Here is a 25,091-nt window from a genome sequence, read left to right as displayed (position 1 = left end):
GATAACAGGCAGTTGGTATGGCATAGATTCCTGACTCAGATGGTTCCGCTGCCCTCACTCCTTCAGCCCTCATCCAACTCTGATCATCTAAATAATGCACAGCGCCTAGAGAAACACAACCGTCTATGTAGGTTAATTACATGCGCAGCACAAACGAGGACAAGAGCTGGTAACACAATAATGACTGAACAATGACCCCACGTTTTGGGAATTGTCCGCGGCAATCTTGGCCTGAAGGACGGGAAAAATCTACTTAGAGAATCTTCAGCCTAATTCAGAGAGTACGGACAATAATGTCCTATTACTGCAGTAACCGACACAGCCAGAGCGATACCGGGGAACACCACAGCAACAGGACGTCTCCGCGTTCAGTAACTGACACAGCCAGAGCGATACCGGGGAATACCGCAGCAACAGGACGTCTCCGCGTTCAGTAACTGACACAGCCAGAGCGATACCGGGGAACACCGCAGCAACAGGACGTCTCCGCGTTCAGTAACTGACACAGCCAGAGCGAAACCAGGGAACACCGCAGCAACAGGACGTCTCCGCGTTCAGTAACTGACACAGCCAGAGCGAAACCAGGGAACACCGCAGCAACAGGACGTCTCCGCGTTCAGTAACTGACACAGCCAGAGCGATACCGGGGAACACAGCAGCAACAGGACGTCTCCGCGTTCAGTAACTGACACAGCCAGAGCGATACCGGGGAATACCGCAGCAACAGGACGTCTCCGCGTTCAGTAACTGACACAGCCAGAGCGATACCGGGGAACACCGCAGCAACAGGACGTCTCCGCGTTCAGTAACTGACACAGCCAGAGCGATACCGGGGAACACCGCAGCAACAGGACGTCTCCGCGTTCAGTAACTGACACAGCCAGAGCGATACCAGGGAACACCACAGCAACAGGACGTCTCCGCGTTCAGTAACTGACACAGCCAGAGCGATACCGGGGAACACCGCAGCAACAGGACGTCTCCGCGTTCAGTAACTGACACAGCCAGAGCGATACCGGGGAACACCGCAGCAACAGGACGTCTCCGCGTTCAGTAACTGACACAGCCAGAGCGATACCGGGGAACACCGCAGCAACAGGACGTCTCCGCGTTCAGTAACTGACACAGCCAGAGCGATACCGGGGAACACCGCAGCAACAGGACGTCTCCGCGTTCAGTAACTGACACAGCCAGAGCGATACCGGGGAACACCGCAGCAACAGGACGTCTCCGCGTTCAGTAACTGACACAGCCAGAGCGATACCGGGGAACACCGCAGCAACAGGACGTCTCCGCGTTCAGTAACTGACACAGCCAGAGCGATACCGGGGAACACCGCAGCAACAGGACGTCTCCGCGTTCAGTAACTGACACAGCCAGAGCGATACCGGGGAACACCGCAGCAACAGGACGTCTCCACGTTCAGTAACTGACACAGCCAGAGCGATACCGGGGAACACCGCAGCAACAGGACGTCTCCACGTTCAGTAACTGACACAGCCAGAGCGATATCGGGGAACACAGCAGCAACAGGACGTCTCCGCGTTCAGTAACTGACACAGCCAGAGCGATACCGGGGAACACCGCAGCAACAGGACGTCTCCGCGTTCAGTAACTGACACAGCCAGAGCGATACCGGGGAACACCGCAGCAACAGGACGTCTCCGCGTTCAGTAACTGACACAGCCAGAGCGATACCGGGGAACACCGCAGCAACAGGACGTCTCCGCGTTCAGTAACTGTCACAGCCAGAGCGATACCGGGGAACACCGCAGCAACAGGACGTCTCCGCGTTCAGTAACTGACACAGCCAGAGCGATACCGGGGAACACCGCAGCAACAGGACGTCTCCGCGTTCAGTAACTGACACAGCCAGAGCGATACCGAGGAACACCGCAGCAACAGGACGTCTCCGCGTTCAGTAACTGACACAGCCAGAGCGATACCGGGGAACACCGCAGCAACAGGACGTCTCCGCGTTCAGTAACTGACACAGCCAGAGCGATACCGGGGAACACCGCAGCAACAGGACGTCTCCGCGTTCAGTAACTGACACAGCCAGAGCGATACCGGGGAACACAGCAGCAACAGGACGTCTCCGCGTTCAGTAACTGACACAGCCAGAGCGATACCGGGGAACACAGCAGCAACAGGACGTCTCCGCGTTCAGTAACTGACACAGCCAGAGCGATACCGGGGAACACCGCAGCAATAGGACGTCTCTGCGTTCAGTAACTGACACAGCCAGAGCGATACCGGGGAACACCGCAGCAACAGGACGTCTCCGCGTTCAGTAACTGACACAGCCAGAGCGATACCGGGGAACACCGCAGCAACAGGACGTCTCCGCGTTCAGTAACTGACACAGCCAGAGCGATACCGGGGAACACAGCAGCAACAGGACGTCTCCGCGTTCAGTAACTGACACAGCCAGAGCGAAACCAGGGAACACTGCAGCAACAGGACGTCTCCACGTTCAGTAACTGACACAGCCAGAGCGATATCGGGGAACACAGCAGCAACAGGACGTCTCCGCGTTCAGTAACTGACACAGCCAGAGCGAAACCAGGGAACACCGCAGCAACAGGACGTCTCCGCGTTCAGTAACTGACACAGCCAGAGCGATACCGGGGAACACCGCAGCAACAGGACGTCTCCGCGTTCAGTAACTGACACAGCCAGAGCGATACCGGGGAACACCGCAGCAACAGGACGTCTCCGCGTTCAGTAACTGACACAGCCAGAGCGATACCGGGGAACACCGCAGCAACAGGACGTCTCCAGGTTCAGTAACTGACACAGCCAGAGCGATACCGGGGAACACCGCAGCAACAGGACGTCTCCGCGTTCAGTAACTGACACAGCCAGAGCGATACCGGGGAACACCGCAGCAACAGGACGTCTCCGCGTTCAGTAACTGACACAGCCAGAGCGATACCGGGGAACACAGCAGCAACAGGACGTCTCCGCGTTCAGTAACTGACACAGCCAGAGCGAAACCGGGGAACACCGCAGCAACAGGACGTCTCCGCGTTCAGTAACTGACAGAGCCAGAGCGAAACCAGGGAACACCGCAGCAACAGGACGTCTCCGCTTTCAGTAACTGACACAGCCAGAGCGAAACCAGGGAACACCGCAGCAACAGGACGTCTCCGCGTTCAGTAACTGACACAGCCAGAGCGATATCGGGGAACACAGCAGCAACAGGACGTCTCCGCGTTCAGTAACTGACACAGCCAGAGCGATACCGGGGAACACCGCAGCAACAGGACGTCTCCGCGTTCAGTAACTGACAGAGCCAGAGCGAAACCAGGGAACACCGCAGCAACAGGACGTCTCCGCTTTCAGTAACTGACACAGCCAGAGCGAAACCAGGGAACACCGCAGCAACAGGACGTCTCCGCGTTCAGTAACTGACACAGCCAGAGCGAAACCGGGGGAACACCGCAGCAACAGGACGTCTCCGCGTTCAGTAACTGACACAGCCAGAGCGATACCGGGGGAACACCGCAGCAATAGGACGTCTCCGCGTTCAGTAACTGACACAGCCAGAGCGATACCGGGGAACACCGCAGCAACAGGACGTCTCCGCGTTCAGTAACTGACACAGCCAGAGCGATACTGGGGAACACCGCAGCAATAGGACGTCTCTGCGTTCAGTAACTGACACAGCCAGAGCGATACCGGGGAACACAGCAGCAACAGGACGTCTCCGCGTTCAGTAACTGACACAGCCAGAGCGAAACCGGGGAACACCATAGCAACAGGACGTATCCGCGTTCAGTAACTGACACAGCCAGAGCGATTCCGGGGAACACCGCAGCAACAGGACGTCTCCGCGTTCAGTAACTGACACAGCCAGAGCGATACCGGGGAACACCGCAGCAATAGGACGTCTCTGCGTTCAGTAACTGTCACAGCCAGAGCGAAACCAGGGAACACCGCAGCAACAGGACGTCTCCGCGTTCAGTAACTGACACAGCCAGAGCGATACCGGGGAACACCGCAGCAACAGGACGTCTCCGCGTTCAGTAACTGACACAGCCAGAGCGATACCGGGGAACACAGCAGCAACAGGACGTCTCCGCGTTCAGTAACTGACACAGCCAGAGCGAAACCGGGGAACACCGCAGCAACAGGACGTCTCCGCGTTCAGTAACTGACACAGCCAGAGCGATACCGGGGGAACACCGCAGCAACAGGACGTCTCCGCGTTCAGTAACTGACACAGCCAGAGCGATACCGGGGAACACAGCAGCAACAGGACGTCTCCGCGTTCAGTAACTGACACAGCCAGAGCGATACCGGGGAACACCGCAGCAACAGGACGTCTCCGCGTTCAGTAACTGACACAGCCAGAGCGATACCGGGGAACACCGCAGCAACAGGACGTCTCCGCGTTCAGTAACTGACACAACCAGGGCGAAACCGGGGAACACCGCAGCAACAGGGCGTCTCCGCGTTCAGTAACTGACACAGCCAGAGCGATACCGGGGAACACCGCAGCAACAGGACGTCTCCGCGTTCAGTAACTGACACAGCCAGAGCGATACCGGGGAACACCGCAGCAACAGGACGTCTCCGCGTTCAGTAACTGTCACAGCCAGAGCGAAACCAGGGAACACCGCAGCAAGGAACACCGCAGCAACAGGACGTCCTCGCGTTCAGTAACTGACACAGCCAGAGCGATACCGGGGAACACCGCAGCAACAGGATGTCTCCGCGTTCAGTAACTGACACAGCCAGAGCGATACCGGGGAACACCGCAGCAACAGGACGTCTCCGCGTTCAGTAACTGACACAGCCAGAGCGATACCGGGGAACACCGCAGCAACAGGACGTCTCCGCGTTCAGTAACTGACACAGCCAGAGCGATACCGGGGAACACCGCAGCAACAGGACGTCTCCGCGTTCAGTAACTGTCACAGCCAGAGCGAAACCAGGGAACACCGCAGCAAGGAACACCGCAGCAACAGGACGTCCTCGCGTTCAGTAACTGACACAGCCAGAGCGAAACCGGGGAACACCGCAGCAACAGGACGTCCTCGCGTTCAGTAACTGACACAGCCAGAGCGATATCGGGGAACACAGCAGCAACAGGACGTCTCCGCGTTCAGTAACTGACACAGCCAGAGCGAAACCAGGGAACACCGCAGCAACAGGACGTCTCCGCGTTCAGTAACTGTCACAGCCAGAGCGAAACCAGGGAACACCGCAGCAAGGAACACCGCAGCAACAGGACGTCCTCGCGTTCAGTAACTGACACAGCCAGAGCGAAACCGGGGAACACCGCAGCAACAGGACGTCCTCGCGTTCAGTAACTGACACAGCCAGAGCGATACCGGGGAACACCGCAGCAACAGGACGTCTCCGCGTTCAGTAACTGACACAGCCAGAGCGAAACCAGGGAACACCGCAGCAACAGGACGTCTCCGCGTTCAGTAACTGTCACAGCCAGAGCGAAACCAGGGAACACCGCAGCAACAGGACGTCTCCGCGTTCAGTAACTGACACAGCCAGAGCGAAACCAGGGAACACCGCAGCAACAGGACGTCTCCGCGTTCAGTAACTGACACAGCCAGAGCGATACCGGGGAACACCGCAGCAACAGGACGTCTCCGCGTTCAGTAACTGTCACAGCCAGAGCGAAACCAGGGAACACCGCAGCAACAGGACGTCCTCGCGTTCAGTAACTGACACAGCCAGAGCGATACCGGGGAACACCGCAGCAACAGGACGTCTCCGCGTTCAGTAACTGTCACAGCCAGAGCGAAACCAGGGAACACCGCAGCAACAGGACGTCTCCGCGTTCAGTAACTGACACAGCCAGAGCGATACCGGGGAACACCGCAGCAACAGGACGTCTCCGCGTTCAGTAACTGACACAGCCAGAGCGATACCGGGGAACACAGCAGCAACAGGACGTCTCCGCGTTCAGTAACTGACACAGCCAGAGCGATACCGGGGAACACAGCAGCAACAGGACGTCTCCGCGTTCAGTAACTGACACAGCCAGAGCGATACCGGGGAACACCGCAGCAACAGGACGTCTCCGCGTTCAGTAACTGTCACAGCCAGAGCGAAACCAGGGAACACCGCAGCAACAGGACGTCTCCGCGTTCAGTAACTGACACAGCCAGAGCGATACCGGGGAACACCGCAGCAACAGGACGTCTCCGCGTTCAGTAACTGACACAGCCAGAGCGAAACCAGGGAACACCGCAGCAACAGGATGGCTCCGCTTTCAGCTCATTCTTTTCTTGTGGGTGACATTAAAGGTGTCCGGACTCTGGGTCCCATTAGGTTGACAGAGGCAAGGTCGACACTAGAAATAGGTCAACAGAGCAATAGGTCGACATAAAAAAAAGGTCATTTGTTTTCACTTTTTGGGGAGTACTTTTTCATACTTTACGATCCACGTGGACTACGATTGGGAACGGTAACCTGTACCGAGCGCAGCGTCAGCGGAGCGAGGCACCTTGCCCACAGCATAGCGTGCGAAGCAAACCATGCAAGGGGACACGGTGCACTAATTGGGGTTCCCGGTCACTTGACGGAGATAACGACACCAAAAAAACATAAAAAACTCATGTCAACCTAATGGATGTGTCGACCTATTTCCAGTGTCGACCTAGCCACTGTCGATCAATGGGTGTCGACCTAATTGGTGTCGACCCTGAGTCCCATACCCGCATTAAACTGTGTCCGGCCAGCCTGAGCAATCAGTGACAGACCAGGAGGAGACTGATCATTACTGTGGGACACTCTGCAGGTGGGAACACAGCCAGTAATACCTGGAACCGTAGGAAGCTGTATAGGACAGAGGTAGGAAAACGGAGGCTGCCGGGGAGCTACAAGTTCCAGGAATCCCCCTTAAATAAAAAAAGCTGCCAGGGCATGCTGGTACATGTAGTTACCGCACAGCTGGAGCGTCTGAAATGACAGCTCAGGTACACAAATACTGTTATATACAGTCTACATCCATTCTATAGCTCTGCTGTACGATCGTCCTTATCTATAAACTGGTTTGCACAAGAAGTAGGCACCCTATGTCTTTCTAGCTGCTGGGGAACTACAAGTCCCAGCACGGTCCACTGCATATTGGAGGTTTGCCTGGCTCTGGCCTCTATTTGATGACATTCTCCTGTACTCTTCTTCATGGCTCACCTTCTCAGACATAAATTCAAACTTGTAAGACAACGGCACAGAAAGCAGCCTAATAAATAAAACATACCCAGACTACAGACATCACTAGAGATGTCAAATATATAGGGCACCATAGTAGCTTACTACTGTGTACACATTCGATCCAATGTCCCCGTCCCCCCCCTTGTATACAATGTTAGCTAAGTTAGGTAAATATATAATGTCTCAGGTGTACAGGTAAATATTGCCTCTCTCATGGGCAGTGCTTCATCTCTGTAATCTGCAGTATAGATCATTTCTTTACAATTACTAATGATGTAGCGATATACCCCTTACTTGGCCGAGGGCTCAGGCTGCACACAGTCCTATTACATTTTGGAACTTCCCATCAGATATTGGCAAAGCAGGGTACAATAAGTAGATCAAAGACAATTGTCTGTAACTCCTTGTCAGATGAAGGCTTCTGGTATAGGCAGGGCCGTAACTACGTGCGTGCCAAGGGGGCTTGGCACACAGCGCAGTTGCCCTGAGGGCGCAACGGCCAGCGGCATGTAATGAGTCAAATTGACTCATTACATGCCGCCGAAGTCTGCGCCGTGCGCCCCGCTGTGTAGGGAGAAGAGGACCAGCGCCGGGCAGCGGAGAGAAGGAGGAGGAGGAGGGAGGGGGAGCAGAGAGCCGCAGCAGCGCTATTTGATTGGTAGTAAGCGCCGCTGCAGCATCCCCCTCTCCTCCTGTATTGGCTGCCCGGCGCTGCTAAGGATGCTGGGATGCGGTTCCTCCATCCCAGCATCCACAGCAGCGCCGGGCAGCCAATACAGGAGGAGAGGGGGATGCTGCAGCGGCACTTACTACCAATCAAATAGCGCTGCTGCTGCTCCCTGCTCCCCCTCCCTCCTCCTCCTTCTCACCTCACACAGCCTGCACCGAGAGGAAGCTGCACGAGGAGCCTGTCAGCGGGGAGAAGGTAAGTATATCCCCCCCCCTCTCTCTCTCTCTCTCTCTCTCGCACCGTCTGCCGCAATGTGTAAAATGGGGTCTCGTCTGCCGCAATGTGTAAAATGGGGTCTCGTCTGCCGCAATGTGTAAAATGGGGTCTCGTCTGCCGCAATGTGTAAAATGGGGTCTCGTCTGCCGCAATGTGTACAATGGGGTCTCGTCTGCCGCAATGTGTAAAATGGGGTCTCGTCTGCCGCAATGTGTAAAAAGGGGGACTGGATGCCGCAATGTGTAAAAAGGGGGACTGGATGCCGCAATGTGTAAAAAGGGGGACTGGCTGCCGCAATGTGTAAAAAGGGGGACTGGCTGCCGCAATGTGTAAAAAGGGGTCCTGGCTGCCGCAATGTGTAAAATGGGGTCCTGGCTGCCGCAATGTGTAAAAAGGGGGACTGGCTGCCGCAATGTGTAAAATGGGGTCCTGGCTGCCACAATGTGTAAAAAGGGGGACTGGCTGCCGCAATGTGTAAAAAGGGGGGCCTGGCTGCCACAATGTGTAAAGAGGGGGCCTTGCTGCCGCAATGTGTAAAGAGGGGGACTGGCTGCCGTAATGTGTAAAAAGGGGGACGCTGTCTGCTGTAATGTATAAAAGGGGCTCTACCTGGTGTAGTGGCGCTACTGTGCAGCGTAATTTGAATAATGTAGACTACTGTGCACCGTAGTATGAATTGCTGTTATTTTGTGGCCACGCCCCTTCCCTGTGAAGCCACGCCCCTATAAAAAATTGGCGCGCCTGCGGCGCGCACTGCCCCTGTCTTACATGGGGGGGGGGCGCCACTGTCGTTTCTTGCACACAGCGCTAAAATGGCTAGTTACGGCACTGGGTATAGGTCCACTGTCCAAGTCATTAGAAAGGGGATATACCCCAATTCAGTCTCAGAGGGGCCAATCACAAAATAACCTCTCTGCCGGGTACCCAGATGCCCCCGTTACTCAGGACAACAGGTGATAAATAAATGTACTACGATTGTTTAGTTACAGCTCAGGATCCTACTGTATAAGCGAGATTACCAGGATTATTAGGAATAGGCAGATGTAAATAACATTTTGTATTTGGTGCCCGCAAAATAATACGGGCTGGCGGGAATACTGTAGATTACACTTTGGCCCGGATTTATCAAGCCTTGGCGAGTGATAAATTGCATGGTGATAAAGAACCAGCTCCTGTCATTTTTCAAACATAGGGGTAAATTTACTAAGATGGGAGTTCTATTTAAGATGGGATGTTGCCCATAGCAACCAATCAGATTCCAGGTAATACCTTCTAGAAGGTGCTAGATAAATGAGAAGTAGAATCTGATTGGTTGCTATGGGCAACATCTCATCTTAAATAGAACTCCCATCTTAGTAAATTTACCCCATAGCCTGTAACACGGCAGATAGGAGCTGATTGGTTGGTATTTTATCACCTTGCTATTGATCACTCTCCAAAGCTTGATAAATGGGGGCCTTTATTCCTGCGGCGCAGGAAGTGGTATGCCTGAACCAATAGGCTTTCATAGACAGCTAATCAGGGGGCGGAGCACAGATATAATGCACCAATGGAAGAAGCCGTGTTATGATGAGTATTAGGTGTAGGAACCAGTCACATCGCTGATACACAAAATCCCAAACCAATACCCATGAGAATGCAGAAAATGTATTCACTAGGTGACCATATGGAAGGCTTCAGGTTACGGTTATTAGGAACTCATTATCTAGTCAGCTTGTATTCATTTCTGGTGTTTGTTACCAGAATTACCAAGACAATCCATTCTCCTCAAGCCAGTGGGTGTATCAAAGGCACAAATAAATAATGTACAACATAGGCAAGGTGCAAAGGGCTGCTGTGACTCTTACCTTGACGTCCTTCACTGGGCTTGGGCTGTACCTCTTCCACACATTCTGCGGGAAACCAGCCAACATGGCCCCTGGCATTCCCTTCCCAGAATCCTCCTTCTCCAATGCTTAAAACTGCACAAAAAACAAAGACAGAAAATGATACAGGATTACAATACATTCACATACCCTCCAACATGACCCGCCCCACTAGGTACAAAATAAGAATTTACTTACCGATAATTCTATTTCTCGTAGTCCGTAGTGGATGCTGGGGACTCCGTAAGGACCATGGGGAATAGCGGCTCCGCAGGAGACTGGGCACAAAAGTAAAGCTTTAGGACTACCTGGTGTGCACTGGCTCCTCCCCCTATGACCCTCCTCCAAGCCTCAGTTAGGATACTGTGCCCGGACGAGCGTACACAATAAGGAAGGATTTTGAATCCCGGGTAAGACTCATACCAGCCACACCAATCACACCGTATAACTTGTGATCTAAACCCAGTTAACAGCATGATAACAGAGGAGCCTCTAGAAAAGATGGCTCACTACAGCAATAACCCGATTTTTGGTAACAATAACTATTACCAGTATTGCAGACAATCCGCACTTGGGATGGGCGCCCAGCATCCACTACGGACTACGAGAAATAGAATTATCGGTAAGTAAATTCTTATTTTCTCTGACGTCCTAGTGGATGCTGGGGACTCCGTAAGGACCATGGGGATTATACCAAAGCTCCCAAACGGGCGGGAGAGTGCGGATGACTCTGCAGCACCAAATGAGAGAACTCCAGGTCCTCCTCAGCCAGGGTATCAAATTTGTAGAATTTTACAAACGTATTTGCTCCTGACCAAGTAGCTGCTCGGCAAAGTTGTAAAGCCGAGACCCCTCGGGCAGCCGCCCAAGATGAGCCCACCCTCCTTGTGGAGTGGGCATTTACAGATTTTTGGCTGTGGCAGGCCTGCCACAGAATGTGCAAGCTGAATTGTACTACAAATCCAACGAGCAATAGTCTGCTTAGAAGCAGGAGCACCCAGCTTGTTGGGTGCATACAGGATAAACAGCGAGTCAGATTTTCTGACTCCAGCCGTCCTGGAAACATATATTTTCAGGGCCCAGACAACGTCTAGCAACTTGGAGTCCTCCAAGTCCCTAGTAGCCGCAGGCACCACAATAGGTTGTACAGACAAAAGGTAAAGAAATTCTCCGTGCGCATATGCAGCCGGTCAATGATAAAATCCGGAAGGTATCCTCAACCCTTCACCAATAGTGCAAATCTAGACAGAAAAAATGGAAATAACCACTTAACTGGCGCTTCTGTTCAATCAGTAATTCATATGATTTTCATCAGATCATCCCCATCATATGTATAAAAGACATAAAAGTGGGATAGAGAACATAGTGTAATACAATTTTTTAATTTAGTACAAACAACATATAAAACATATAAAATCCAAGGTTTTGTGCAAAAATGGCATAAATATTTCACAGGGTAGGTATTCCAATTGACTTATGAAATGGAGGTTTACCAGATCAGGTGGAACTGTTTGTTAAGACAGTTCAAATCAGCTCAAGTAATATGGTGGTGATCCTCAGGGCAGCACTCACGTTCACCCTTAGCGCCGGATACAACAGGTTTAATCTCCAACAGGGTCAGCACTGGAATACCTCCTCCACCAACGCGTTTCCTCCCTCAACTGGGGTCTTTTTCAAGGTGTCCATATGCCATACATCTATTCCTATTTAAATGAGAAGTGACCAATAGGGTACCGTCGTGCACAGCTGTTTGTAAACTAGACATTAGAATCCTACAAGTCCCAGCATCCTCCAGCCGCGCACGAGGCCCCGCCGCGTCACTTCCGGTATCACAGGTTGTTATGGTGACGTCGGTGATCTCCTTTATATGCTGTCATATACTCTCGTCTAAGTCCTACAAGTCCCAGCATCCTCCTATCGTACAGAAAACTCCCGCGACGTCACTTCCGGTATTGCGGGTTACCATGGCGACGTAGAAACTTCTTCCACACGTAGCCATATACCCGCTTTCCTTTTATTTTGTTGGAGGAACATCTTGCAGGACAATAGATGGCTATAGTTATAAGCCTCGTGGTAGCAGCATATATGTGACTGTAGTCCCGTCGCGTCACTTCCGGTATCGTCAGTTGTCATGACAATAAGGTGTAATCAAATAGTTAAAGTCAAAAATCAGTCCAAATAATCACAAACATGCTGTCTGATCCAAAGGAATCTCTCAGGGCACGACAACAGAGAAGGAATCTAAAAAAGTATTCATAAAAAACATTTTAAAACAAGTAAATAGTAAAAACAAAAAAGCCCTTTAGTTTAAAAACCATTTTAACTCAAAATCGGCATTCATGCCACCTGGTATTAGTGTCCCAAAATTATAGATTGCTTGCATTTCAGCCTTAGCAAGCTGACTAGCCAGATCTTTTTTTCTCCAATGGTTTTTAATGTGCTTAATTCCACAAAAACGTTTGATCCCTGTTGTATTGCAATTATGGTGAACCCTAAAGTGCTCCGATAGTGCGTGGGTTGTAAGGCCTTTTTTAATATTACGTAAATGTTCGCTGATTCTAATTTTAAGTGATCTTGAGGTGCGGCCAATATACCATAGATTGCATGTACATTCAATCGCGTAAACCACACTGGCGGTGTTGCATGTTATAAAATCCCTAATTTTAAAATTCTTATTATTAATTAACACTTCCATAGTTTTTCCGCCACTACTTGGGGTGTTCCTGCATCCAATGCATAACCCACAGCGAAAGAAACCTTTTGATTTTACCGTGCACATTGATTTCTTCGCTGGTAGTGCACTTTTGACCAGGTTTGTTCTTAAACTTGGGGCTCGCCTATATATGCACTTGGGTTTCACTGGTAGTAATTTGCCAATAACAGAATCTTTTTTCAGAATTCCCCAATGCCTATTAAGGGACTTTTCCAGGATTCTATGGTGACTGTTGAATGTGGTAATGAACGCCCAATCGTATTGGGACCCCTTATTAATGGCTTCCTTCTTTCTGGGTTGCAACAGCTCTTTGCGATCAAGTTTTGCCACCTTCATTTTAGAGTTTAATATTTTCTCGGCCGGATATCCAGAGGCTTTAAATCTTGATTCTAACTCTTCTGCTTGAACCTCGTAAAGTTCACGGTCGGTACAATTCCGTTTTAGACGTACAAACTGGCTATCAGGAATGGAATTGAGCCAGTTCGGATGATGGCAGCTAGTAGCACTGATATAAGCACCTGAATCAGTGGGCTTTTACGAACGTCTTAGTTCGTATATTATTATTCTCAATGTAGACGGTTATATCCAAAAAATTCAGGGTTTCCTTACTACTGTCAAAAGTGAAAAATATATTCTCAGTGTTCGAATTGAGATATGCAAAGAATTGTTGCAATGTTTCCTCATTTCCCCTCCAAATGAAAAAGACGTCGTCTATGTATCTTTTCCATGACACCAGGTTCGCCCCGAAGGGGCACTGGTTCCAGATGGTTCGGTCCTCCCATTGCCCCATAAAGATGTTAGCGTAACTCGGGGCGAACCTGGTGCCCATGGCAGTGCCGACGTCTTGGAGGTAAAAGATACCGTCAAATGAAAAATAATTATTTTCCAATATGAACATAACCCCCTTTTTTATGAATTCCTGTAAAAGAACACTTAGTTCACTGTCCTGTAGGGCCTGGGTTACTGCTTCGAGTCCCTTGCGATGTTCAATAATAGAGTATAGTGAACGTACATCCGCCCCTACCATGATAAAGTCGTCTTCCCATTTGATAGTTTCCAATATTTTCAGGAAATCCCGAGTGTCTTTAAGATGTGAAGGGTATTTACCGACCAGGGGTTGCAGATGATAATCCAAGAATTCCGAAAGATTTGAGGTAACCGATCCAATCCCGGAGATTATTGGTCTCCCTGGGGGGTTCTCTAAGTCCTTGTGGATCTTAGGAAGCACGTACAGTACGGGTATCACTGGTTCTTCTTTTATCAGAAATTTCTTCTCTTTTTCTGTGATGGTTTCATTCAAAACGTATTCCTCTGTCAGTAATTCGAGTTTACTTAGGATGTTTTCAGTCGGATCTGACCTCAATTTATGATACGTACAACCGTCATTAAGTTGACGGAGAACCTCCTTATTATAGTTCTCCCTAGTCATAAGGACAATTCCTCCGCCCTTATCTGAAGGTTTTATAACCAGGTCCTCCCGTTCTCGTAGTCTCTTAAGGGCTTCACGTTCTTTATAGGTCAGATTCGAATGGGGTACTCTGTTTTCCATTTCTCTAATATCGTCTGCGACGAGTCTAGAGAATGTTTCCAGGAAGTTTCCCCTGATAAAAGTTGGATTGAAAACTGACCTCGGCCTAAATGGAGTCGCCTCCACTTCTCCTTGGTCAGAACTTTCTTTAGTAAGAAAGAATTTTTTGAGACTCAACTTTCTTATAAACTTTTGCAGATCGACAAAAGTGCTAAATTTATTTAGGGGTACGGATGGAGCAAACTTCAATCCTTTTTCAAGGAGTGATATTTCCTCTTTAGCTAGTAGATGATCGGTCAGGTTAAAGATTTTAATCTTTCCCTGACCGATAGTACCCGTCGTTGTAGTTGCCCTTGTGTCTGAACCTTTGTTTTCCCTCGTGAGTTCATTCGTGCCCTTTTTCCTTCTCTTTCTTACTCGTTTTTTCTTTTTTCCCCCTCTGCATCCTCTATGTTTTATCTTCTGGGATATTGTCCCCTTCTTCTGGATAAAAAAGGAGACGAAGAGGGATTGTTTTCATTTCCTCGGTCTTCAGCACCATTGTAGGTCCTTGGGTATGGAGTAATAGGATGTGAATCTCTTCTCTGATGTCTATTTCTTGTGGGTGATCTGGATCTACTCCCTCTGCTTTCTTGTTCGCCATCCTCGTATCTTGTCCATCTATGTCTGTTTCCCACATGATGGGTTTTCTCTAGATGTTTCCTTGTGAGTGGTCTTAACATCGGATCCGTATAATTCCTCACGGATGAGGCTTTATTGTTGTTTCCTTTATCCCTCCTTTTTCTTTGATTCCTCTTTTGTAATGGAATCCAATTATTGTTATTTTTCTTCTTGGGGGATATTTGGACGGGTGAGGGGGAATAATCAGTATTTTCCTCTTCTCCTGTATTTTCCTGAATTGCTCCCTCCTCTCCAGTGTCCCTTTTTCTATCTCTATTAAATTTGCGAACTTTACGTTCGATGAGAGCCTTTTCATTCTTTTTTAAAGCAAACTCAGTTCTTTTTTCTAGATCTTTGAATTCCTGTAGATCTATGAAGGGGTGGATCAGTGATTTAAAATTGGTAATCTCTCCCTCCAGGTGTTCTAGCTCCTGCTTTCTATCTTGTATAATCAATTTCATCAGGGATATAGAGCACACATTCAGTGTTCTTTCCCAGTCTGATTTGAACTCCTCACTTGCTGATGAGAATGTGGCTGCTTTATTAATGAGGAGTCCCTTTGGTATGATCTGGTGGGAGAGGTATTTCTCCAATGTTACCATCTCCCACCAGATTCTATTTTCCTTTAATAGGACCACCTCCAATTTTTTCATTAGACTTTCCAAATTCTCATCAATTAATATAATAGAATCTCCTTCTTCTCTAAACACGTAATCAAATTTTGATTTTCTATTTTCCCTTATTTTGAACATCCTGCAGCACAAAAAATTTCTTAGAAAGGATAGAAATAGATACTACAGACAAAAGGTAAAGAAATTCTCCGTGCGCATATGCAGCCGGTCAATGATAAAATCCGGAAGGTATCCTCAACCCTTCACCAATAGTGCAAATCTAGACAGAAAAAATGGAAATAACCACTTAACTGGCGCTTCTGTTCAATCAGTAATTCATATGATTTTCATCAGATCATCCCCATCATATGTATAAAAGACATAAAAGTGGGATAGAGAACATAGTGTAATACAATTCATTTGACGGTATCTTTTACCTCCAAGACGTCGGCACTGCCATGGGCACCAGGTTCGCCCCGAGTTACGCTAACATCTTTATGGGGCAATGGGAGGACCGAACCATCTGGAACCAGTGCCCCTTCGGGGCGAACCTGGTGTCATGGAAAAGATACATAGACGACGTCTTTTTCATTTGGAGGGGAAATGAGGAAACATTGCAACAATTCTTTGCATATCTCAATTCGAACACTGAGAATATATTTTTCACTTTTGACAGTAGTAAGGAAACCCTGAATTTTTTGGATATAACCGTCTACATTGAGAATAATAATATACGAACTAAGACGTTCGTAAAGCCCACTGATTCAGGTGCTTATATCAGTGCTACTAGCTGCCATCATCCGAACTGGCTCAATTCCATTCCTGATAGCCAGTTTGTACGTCTAAAACGGAATTGTACCGACCGTGAACTTTACGAGGTTCAAGCAGAAGAGTTAGAATCAAGATTTAAAGCCTCTGGATATCCGGCCGAGAAAATATTAAACTCTAAAATGAAGGTGGCAAAACTTGATCGCAAAGAGCTGTTGCAACCCAGAAAGAAGGAAGCCATTAATAAGGGGTCCCAATACGATTGGGCGTTCATTACCACATTCAACAGTCACCATAGAATCCTGGAAAAGTCCCTTAATAGGCATTGGGGAATTCTGAAAAAAGATTCTGTTATTGGCAAATTACTACCAGTGAAACCCAAGTGCATATATAGGCGAGCCCCAAGTTTAAGAACTAACCTGGTCAAAAGTGCACTACCAGCGAAGAAATCAATGTGCACGGTAAAATCAAAAGGTTTCTTTCGCTGTGGGTTATGCATTGGATGCAGGAACACCCCAAGTAGTGGCGGAAAAACTATGGAAGTGTTAATTAATAATAAGAATTTTAAAATTAGGGATTTTATAACATGCAACACCGCCAGTGTGGTTTACGCGATTGAATGTACATGCAATCTATGGTATATTGGCCGCACCTCAAGATCACTTAAAATTAGAATCAGCGAACATTTACGTAATATTAAAAAAGGCCTTACAACCCACGCACTATCGGAGCACTTTAGGGTTCACCATAATTGCAATACAACAGGGATCAAACGTTTTTGTGGAATTAAGCACATTAAAAACCATTGGAGAAAAAAAGATCTGGCTAGTCAGCTTGCTAAGGCAGAAATGCAAGCAATCTATAATTTTGGGACACTAATACCAGGTGGCATGAATGCCGATTTTGAGTTAAAATGGTTTTTAAACTAAAGGGCTTTTTTGTTTTTACTATTTACTTGTTTTAAAATGTTTTTTTATGAATACTTTTTTAGATTCCTTCTCTGTTGTCGTGCCCTGAGAGATTCCTTTGGATCAGACAGCATGTTTGTGATTATTTGGACTGATTTTTGACTTTAACTATTTGATTACACCTTATTGTCATGACAACTGACGATACCGGAAGTGCCGCGACGGGACTACAGTCACATATATGCTGCTACCACGAGGCTTATAACTATAGCCATCTATTGTCCTGCAAGATGTTCCTCCAACAAAATAAAAGGAAAGCGGGTATATGGCTACGTGTGGAAGAAGTTTCTACGTCGCCATGGTAACCCGCAATACCGGAAGTGACGTCGCGGGAGTTTTCTGTACGATAGGAGGATGCTGGGACTTGTAGGACTTAGACGAGAGTATATGACAGCATATAAAGGAGATCACCGACGTCACCATAACAACCTGTGATACCGGAAGTGACGCGGCGGGGCCTCGTGCGCGGCTGGAGGATGCTGGGACTTGTAGGATTCTAATGTCTAGTTTACAAACAGCTGTGCACGACGGTACCCTATTGGTCACTTCTCATTTAAATAGGAATAGATGTATGGCATATGGACACCTTGAAAAAGACCCCAGTTGAGGGAGGAAACGCGTTGGTGGAGGAGGTATTCCAGTGCTGACCCTGTTGGAGATTAAACCTGTTGTATCCGGCGCTAAGGGTGAACGTGAGTGCTGCCCTGAGGATCACCACCATATTACTTGAGCTGATTTGAACTGTCTTAACAAACAGTTCCACCTGATCTGGTAAACCTCCATTTCATAAGTCAATTGGAATACCTACCCTGTGAAATATTTATGCCATTTTTGCACAAAACCTTGGATTTTATATGTTTTATATGTTGTTTGTACTAAATTAAAAAATTGTATTACACTATGTTCTCTATCCCACTTTTATGTCTTTTATACATATGATGGGGATGATCTGATGAAAATCATATGAATTACTGATTGAACAGAAGCGCCAGTTAAGTGGTTATTTCCATTTTTTCTGTCTAGATTACCACAATAGGTTGGTTCAGGTGAAACGCTGAAACCACCTTAGGGAGAAACTGAGGACGAGTCCTCAATTCCGCCCTGTCCGAATGGAAAATCAGATAAGGGCTTTTACAGGATAAAGCCGCCAATTCTGACACGCGCCTGGCCCAGGCCAGGGCCAACAGCATGACCACTTTCCATGTGAGATATTTTAACTCCACAGATTTAAGTGGTTCAAACCAATGTGACTTTTGGAACCCAAAACTACATTGAGATCCCAAGGTGCCACTGGAGACACAAAAGGAGGCTGTATATACAGTACCCCTTTTACAAACGTCTGAACTTCAGGGACTGAAGCTAGTTCTTTTTGGAAGAAAATTGACAGGGCCGAAATTTGAACCTTAATGGACCCCAATTTCAGGCCCATAGACACTCCTGTTTGCAGGAAATGTAGGAATCGACCCAGTTGAAATTCCTCCGTCGGGCCTTACTGGCCTCGCACCACGCAACATATTTTCGCCAAATGCGGTGATAATGTTTTGCGGTTACATCCTTCCTGGCTTTGATCAGGATAGGGATGACTTCATCCGGAATGCCTTTTTCCTTCAGGATTCGGCGTTCAACCGCCATGCCGTCAAACGCAGCTGCGGTAAGTCTTGGAACAGACAGGGTCCTTGCTGGAGCAGGTCCCTTCTTAGAGGTAGAGGCCACGGATCCTCCGTGAGCATCTCTTGAAGTTCCGGTTACCAAGTCCTTCTTGGCCAATCCGGAGCCACGAATATAGTGCTTACTCCTCTCCATCTTATAATTCTCAGTACCTTGGGTATGAGAGGCAGAGGAGGGAACACATACACTGACTGGTACACCCACGGTGTTACCAGAGCGTCTACAGCTATTGCCTGAGGGTCCCTTGACCTGGCGCAATACCTGTCGAGTTTTTCCCAACGGTTTATAATCATGTGGAAGACTTCTGGGTGAAGTCCCCACTCTCCCGGGTGGAGGTCGTGTCTGCTGAGGAAGTCTGCTTCCCAGTTGTCCACTCCCGGAATGAATACTGCGGACAGTGCTATCACATGATTTTCCGCCCAGCGAAGAATCCTTGCAGCTTCTGCCATTGCCCTCCTGCTTCTTGTGCCACCCTGTCTGTTTACGTGGGTGACTGCCGTGATGTTGTCCGACTGGATCAACACCGGCTGACCTTGAAGCAGAGGTCTTGCTAAGCTTAGAGCATTGTAAATGGCCCTTAGCTTCAGGATATTTATGTGAAGTGATGTCTCCAGGCTTGACCATAAGCCCTGGAAATTCCTTCCCTGTGTGACTGCTCCCCAGCCTCGCAGGCTGGCATCCGTGGTCACCAGGACCCAGTCCTGAATGCCGAATCTGCGGCCCTCTAGAAGATGAGCACTCTGCAACCACCACAGGAGGGACACCCTTGTCCTTGGTGACAGGGTTATCCGCTGATGCATCTGAAGATGCGACCCGGACCATTTGTCCAGCAGGTCCCACTGGAAAGTTCTTGCGTGGAATCTGCCGAATGGGATTGCTTCGTAGGAAGCCACCATTTTTCCCAGAACCCTTGTGCATTGATGCACTGAGACTTGGCTCGGTTTTAGGAGGTTCCTGACTAGCTCGGATAACTCCCTGGCTTTCTCCTCCGGGAGAAACACCTTTTTTCTGGACTGTGTCCAGGATCATCCCTAGGAACAGAAGACGAGTCGTCGGAACCAGCTGTGATTTTGGAATATTGAGAATCCAACCGTGCTGCCGCAACACTACCTGAGATAGTGCTACACCGACCTCCAACTGTTCTCTGGATCTTACCCTTATCAGGAGATCGTCCAAGTAAGGGATAACTAAAACTCCCTTCCTTCGAAGGAGTATCATCATTTCGACCATTACCTTGGTAAAGACCCGGGGTGCCGTGGACCATCCAAACGGCAGCGTCTGAAACTGATAGTGACAGTTCTGTACCACAAACCTGAGGTACCCTTGGTGAGAAGGGTAAATTGGGACATGAAGGTAAGCATCCTTTATGTCCAGAGACACCATGTAGTCCCCTTCTTCCAGGTTCGCAATCACTGCTCTGAGTGACTCCATCTTGAATTTGAACTTCTGTATGTAAGTGTTCAAAGATTTTAGATTTAAAATCGGTCTCACCGAGCCGTCCGGCTTCAGTACCACAACAGTGTGGAATAATACCCCTTTCCCTGTTGCAGGAGGGGTACCTTGATTATCACCTGCTGGGAATACAGCTTGTGAATGGCTTCCAAAACTGCCTCCCTGTCGGAGGGAGACGTCGGTAAAGCCGACTTTAGGAAACGGCGAGGGGGAGACGTCTCGAATTCCAATTTGTAACCCTGAGATACCACCTGAAGGATCCAGGGGTCTACTTGCGAGTGAGCCCACTGCGCGCTGAAATTCTTGAGACGGGCCCCCACCCTGCCTGAGTCCGCTTGTAAAGCCCCAGCGTCATGCTGAGGGCTTGGCAGAGGCGGGAGAGGGCTTCTGTTCCTGGGAACTGGCTGATTTGTGCAGCCTTTTTCCTCTCCCTCTGTCACTGGGCAGAGATGAGGAACCTTTTGCCTGCTTGCCCTTATGGGAACGAAAGGACTGCGCCTGATAATACGGCGTCTTCTTATGTTGAGAGGCGACCTGGGGTAAAAACGTGGATTTCCCAGCTGTTGCCGTGGCCACCAGGTCTGAAAGACCGACCCCAAATAACTCCTCCCCTTTATAAGGCAATACTTCCATATGCCGTTTGGAATCCGCATCACCTGACCACTGTCGTGTCCATAACCCTCTTCTGGCAGAAATGGACAACGCACTTACTCTTGATGCCAGTCGGCAAATATTCCGCTGTGCATCACGCATATATAGAAATGCATCTTTTAAATGCTCTATAGGCAATAATATACTGTCCCTATCTAGGGTATCAATATTTTCAGTCAGGGAATCCGACCACGCCAACCCAGCACTGCACATCCAGGCTGAGGCGATTGCTGGTCGCAGTATAACACCAGTATGTGTGTAAATACATTTTAGGATACCCTCCTGCTTTCTATCAGCAGGATCCTTAAGGGCGGCCATCTCAGGAGAGGGTAGAGCCCTTGTTTTTACAAGCGTGTGAGCGCTTTATCCACCCTAGGGGGTGTTTCCCAACGCACCCTAACCTCTGGCGGGAAAGGATATAATGCCAATAACTGTTTAGAAATTATCAGTTTTTATCGGGGGAAACCCACGCTTCATCACACACCTCATTTAATTTCTCAGATTCAGGAAAACTACAGGTAGTTTTTCCTCACCGAACATAATACCCCTTTTGGTGGTACTCGTATTATCAGAAATGTGTAAAACATTTTTCATTGCCTCAATCATGTAACGTGTGGCCCTACTGGAAGTCACAATTGTCTCTTCACCGTCGACACTGGAGTCAGTATCCGTGTCGGCGTCTGTATCTGCCATCTGAGGTAACGGGCGCTTTAGAGCCCCTGACGGCCTATGAGACGTCTGGACAGGCACAAGCTGAGTAGCCGGCTGTCTCATGTCAACCACTATCTTTTGTAAAGAGCTGACACTGTTAATTCCTTCCAACAGTTCACCCACTCAGGTGTCGACCCCCTAGGGGGTGACATCCCTATTACAGGCAATTTGCTCCGCCTCCACGTCATTTTCCTCCTCATACATGTCGACACAAACGTACCGACACACAGCACACACACAGGGAATGCTCTGATAGAGGACAGGACCCCACTAGCCCTTTGGGGAGACAGAGGGAGAGTTTGCCAGCACACACCAGAGCGCTATATATATACAGGGATAACCTTATATAAGTGTTTTTCCCCTTATAGCTGCTGTATTGTTAATACTGCGCCTAATTTGTGCCCCCCTCTCTTTTTTTTAACCCTTTTTGTAGTGTAGTGACTGCAGGGGAGAGCCAGGGAGCTTCCCTCCAACGGAGCTGTGAGGGAAAATGGCGCCAGTGTGCTGAGGAGATAGGCTCCGCCCCTTTTTCGCGGACTTTTCTCCTGCTTTTTTATGGATTCTGGCAGGGGTTAAAATTCATCCATATAGCCCTGGGGGCTATATGTGATGTATTTTCGCCAGCCAAGGTGTTTTAATTGCTGCTCAGGGCGCCCCCCCCTAGCGCCCTGCACCCTCAGTGACCGAAGTGTGAAGTGTGCTGAGGAGCAATGGCGCACAGCTGCAGTGCTGTGCGCTACCTTGGTGAAGACAGGATGTCTTCTGCCGCCGATTTTCCAGACCTCTTCTTGCTTCTGGCTCTGTAAGGGGGCCGGCGGCGCTGCTCTGGGACCGGACTCCATGGCTGGGCCTGTGTTCGATCCCTCTGGAGCTAATGGTGTCCAGTAGCCTAAGAAGCCCAATCCACTCTGCACGCAGGTGAGTTCGCTTCTTCTCCCCTTAGTCCCTCGATGCAGTGAGCCTGTTGCCAGCAGGTCTCACTGAAAATAAAAACTTTTCACTAAGCAGCTCAGGAGAGCCACCTAGTGTGCACCCTTCTCGTTCGGGCACAAAAATCTAACTGAGGCTTGGAGGAGGGTCATAGGGGGAGGAGCCAGTGCACACCAGGTAGTCCTAAAGCTTTACTTTTGTGCCCAGTCTCCTGCGGAGCCGCTATTCCCCATGGTCCTTACGGAGTCCCCAGCATCCACTAGGACGTCAGAGAAAATGCTCTGTTTCTGGACTTCCCTCTTAATTTATGATTGCCATCACCTGTGAAGAAACAGCTTTCTTATCATTTAACTAGTTCAACACAGGTGATGGCAATCATAAATGAAGAGGGAAGTCCAGAAATGGAGCATTTTGTACCTAGTGGGGTGGGTCATATATTCTGTGTATCAGTCAGTTATGGCGGCAGACTGTTGTACAAAGGGCTGACACGTCAATGCTAATAACGAATGTACAGACCGGTGCCACCCGTGACCAGTTACACAACTTCTAAAAATACATCTGCGCAATGGCAGCAGCACTCGCAAACAAATTCACTAGGTACACAGATGTACTAGGCCAGCTGTGGCCAACATGTGGCTCTTGAGCCACATGCGGCTCTTTCTTTATTCAAATATGGCTCCCGACACTCAAAGTCACCTGACCACAACAGATCTGGAAACTGCTGCACTCTAGCCAGACATGCAGCAGCACTAAAGAGACTGAGAACTGAGGGTGCCAGATACTAAAGGTGAGACATACAGAAGACACACAAGTGGCTGCTGCAATGGCACGAGTTGGGTTGGGGGGGCTATAGTGACACATGAGGGTGGGCTGTAGTGACAGAAGGGGGAGCTGGTTGGAGTGACACATGGGGGAGCTGGCTGGAGTGACATAGGAGGGTGCTAGCAGGAGTGACACATGGGGCAGTTGGCTGGAGTGACACAGCAGGGTGCTGGCTGAAGTGACAAGAGAATGCTGGCTGAAGGGTATTATGTGAATCTGGCTTCTTCAATATATTTTATGTGGACCTGTCTTTTTTTTATTCTTTTATGTAGAAGTGACTTTTTCAATGTATTTTATGTTGGATCTGTCTTTAAAGATTTATTTTATGGGGATCTTGTTTTTTAAATGTATTTTATACCAGGGGCAAGGCCTAGCAGGCACAAGGCCACACCCCATTTTTATATGCACGCCTTCACCTCGATGTCGGCTCTTTGACATACCTAACATGATTTTTTGGCTTTTTTGTCTCTGACTGGTTGGCCATCCCTGTACTAAGCAGTGATAAAAGTGGAGAAGTGAGCCAGTGGAGAAGTCGCCCATGGCAACAAATCAGCATTGACATAACTTTTATAATTTGCATACTATAAAAAGCATACAGAGCAGCTGATTGGTTGCCATGGGCAACTTCTCCACTGGTTTACTTCTCCAGTCTTTTCACTGCTTAGTACATGTCCTCAATGTTAATCCAGCATTTCAGAACTTTCCCTATGCTAGTAGTGTCCAGGATTATACCACTAACGCCCCATATTCATTATACTTGTAGTGCTCCACATTGATTACGTCAGTAATGACCATAATTTATTATCACTTCTTGAGGGCCCAGTGGTTCTGGGTGGAAGGAAAACGGATATCGTCGCTGTATTATTTACTGGTTTTGGGACTTCGAGTATGGAGGCCACCACCCTTGCTTGGGGACAGGAAGAGGAAAACGAGTTTTATGGTAAGAACTTACCTTTGTTAAAACGCTTTCTGCGGGGTTCACTGAGATCCACAAGGAATGGACAATGGGGATGTCCTAAAGCAGTTTCTTATGGGAGGGGACGCACTGTAGCGGGCACAAGAACCCAGTGTCCAAAGGAAGCATCCTGGGAAGCGGCAGTATCGAAGGCATAGAACCTTATGAACGTGTTCACAGAGGACCACGTAGCTGCCTTGCACAAATGTTCAAGGGTCGCACCACGTTGGGCCGCCCAAGAAGGTCCAACAGACCGAGTAGAATGGGCCTTAATGTGATCAGGAGCAGAGAGACCAGTCTTCACATAAGCATGTGCAATCACCATTCTAATCCATCTGGCCAAAGTTTGCTTGTGAGCAGGCCAGCCACGTTTGTGAAACCCAAACACAACAAAAAGAGAATCAGATTTCCTAATAGGAGCAGTTCTCTTCACATAGATACGGAGAGCCCGTACCACATCCAAAGACCGCTCTTTGGGAGACAGATCAGGAGAAACAAGTGCCGGACCTACAATCTCCTGATTAAGGTGGAACGAAGAAACCACCTTAGGTAGATAGCCGGGACGAGTCCAAAGAACCGCCCGGTCACGGTGAAATATCAGATATGGGGAACTACAGGACAGTGCACTCAAATCCGACACTCTTCTAGCTGAAGC

General features: G+C 48.9%; 1 protein-coding gene across 10 annotated transcripts in view; it reads right to left on the bottom strand.

Annotated features, from left to right (window-relative positions):
* SHANK2 (SH3 and multiple ankyrin repeat domains 2) overlaps nt 1–25,091 on the bottom strand; it is a 998,986-nt gene that overhangs the window by 483,789 nt on the left and 490,106 nt on the right. For all 10 annotated transcript variants that reach the window (XM_063944111.1, XM_063944110.1, XM_063944114.1 and 7 more), the window contains one exon: nt 9,982–10,095. In XM_063944111.1, the coding sequence (XP_063800181.1) occupies nt 9,982–10,095 (114 nt within the window). The remainder of the gene's footprint in view (nt 1–9,981; nt 10,096–25,091) is intronic.

The sequence above is a fragment of the Pseudophryne corroboree genome, chromosome 11, assembly GCF_028390025.1.
Source record: "Pseudophryne corroboree isolate aPseCor3 chromosome 11, aPseCor3.hap2, whole genome shotgun sequence".
Classification (NCBI taxonomy): domain Eukaryota; kingdom Metazoa; phylum Chordata; class Amphibia; order Anura; family Myobatrachidae; genus Pseudophryne; species Pseudophryne corroboree.
This window is presented reverse-complemented; position numbering and strand designations above follow the sequence as displayed.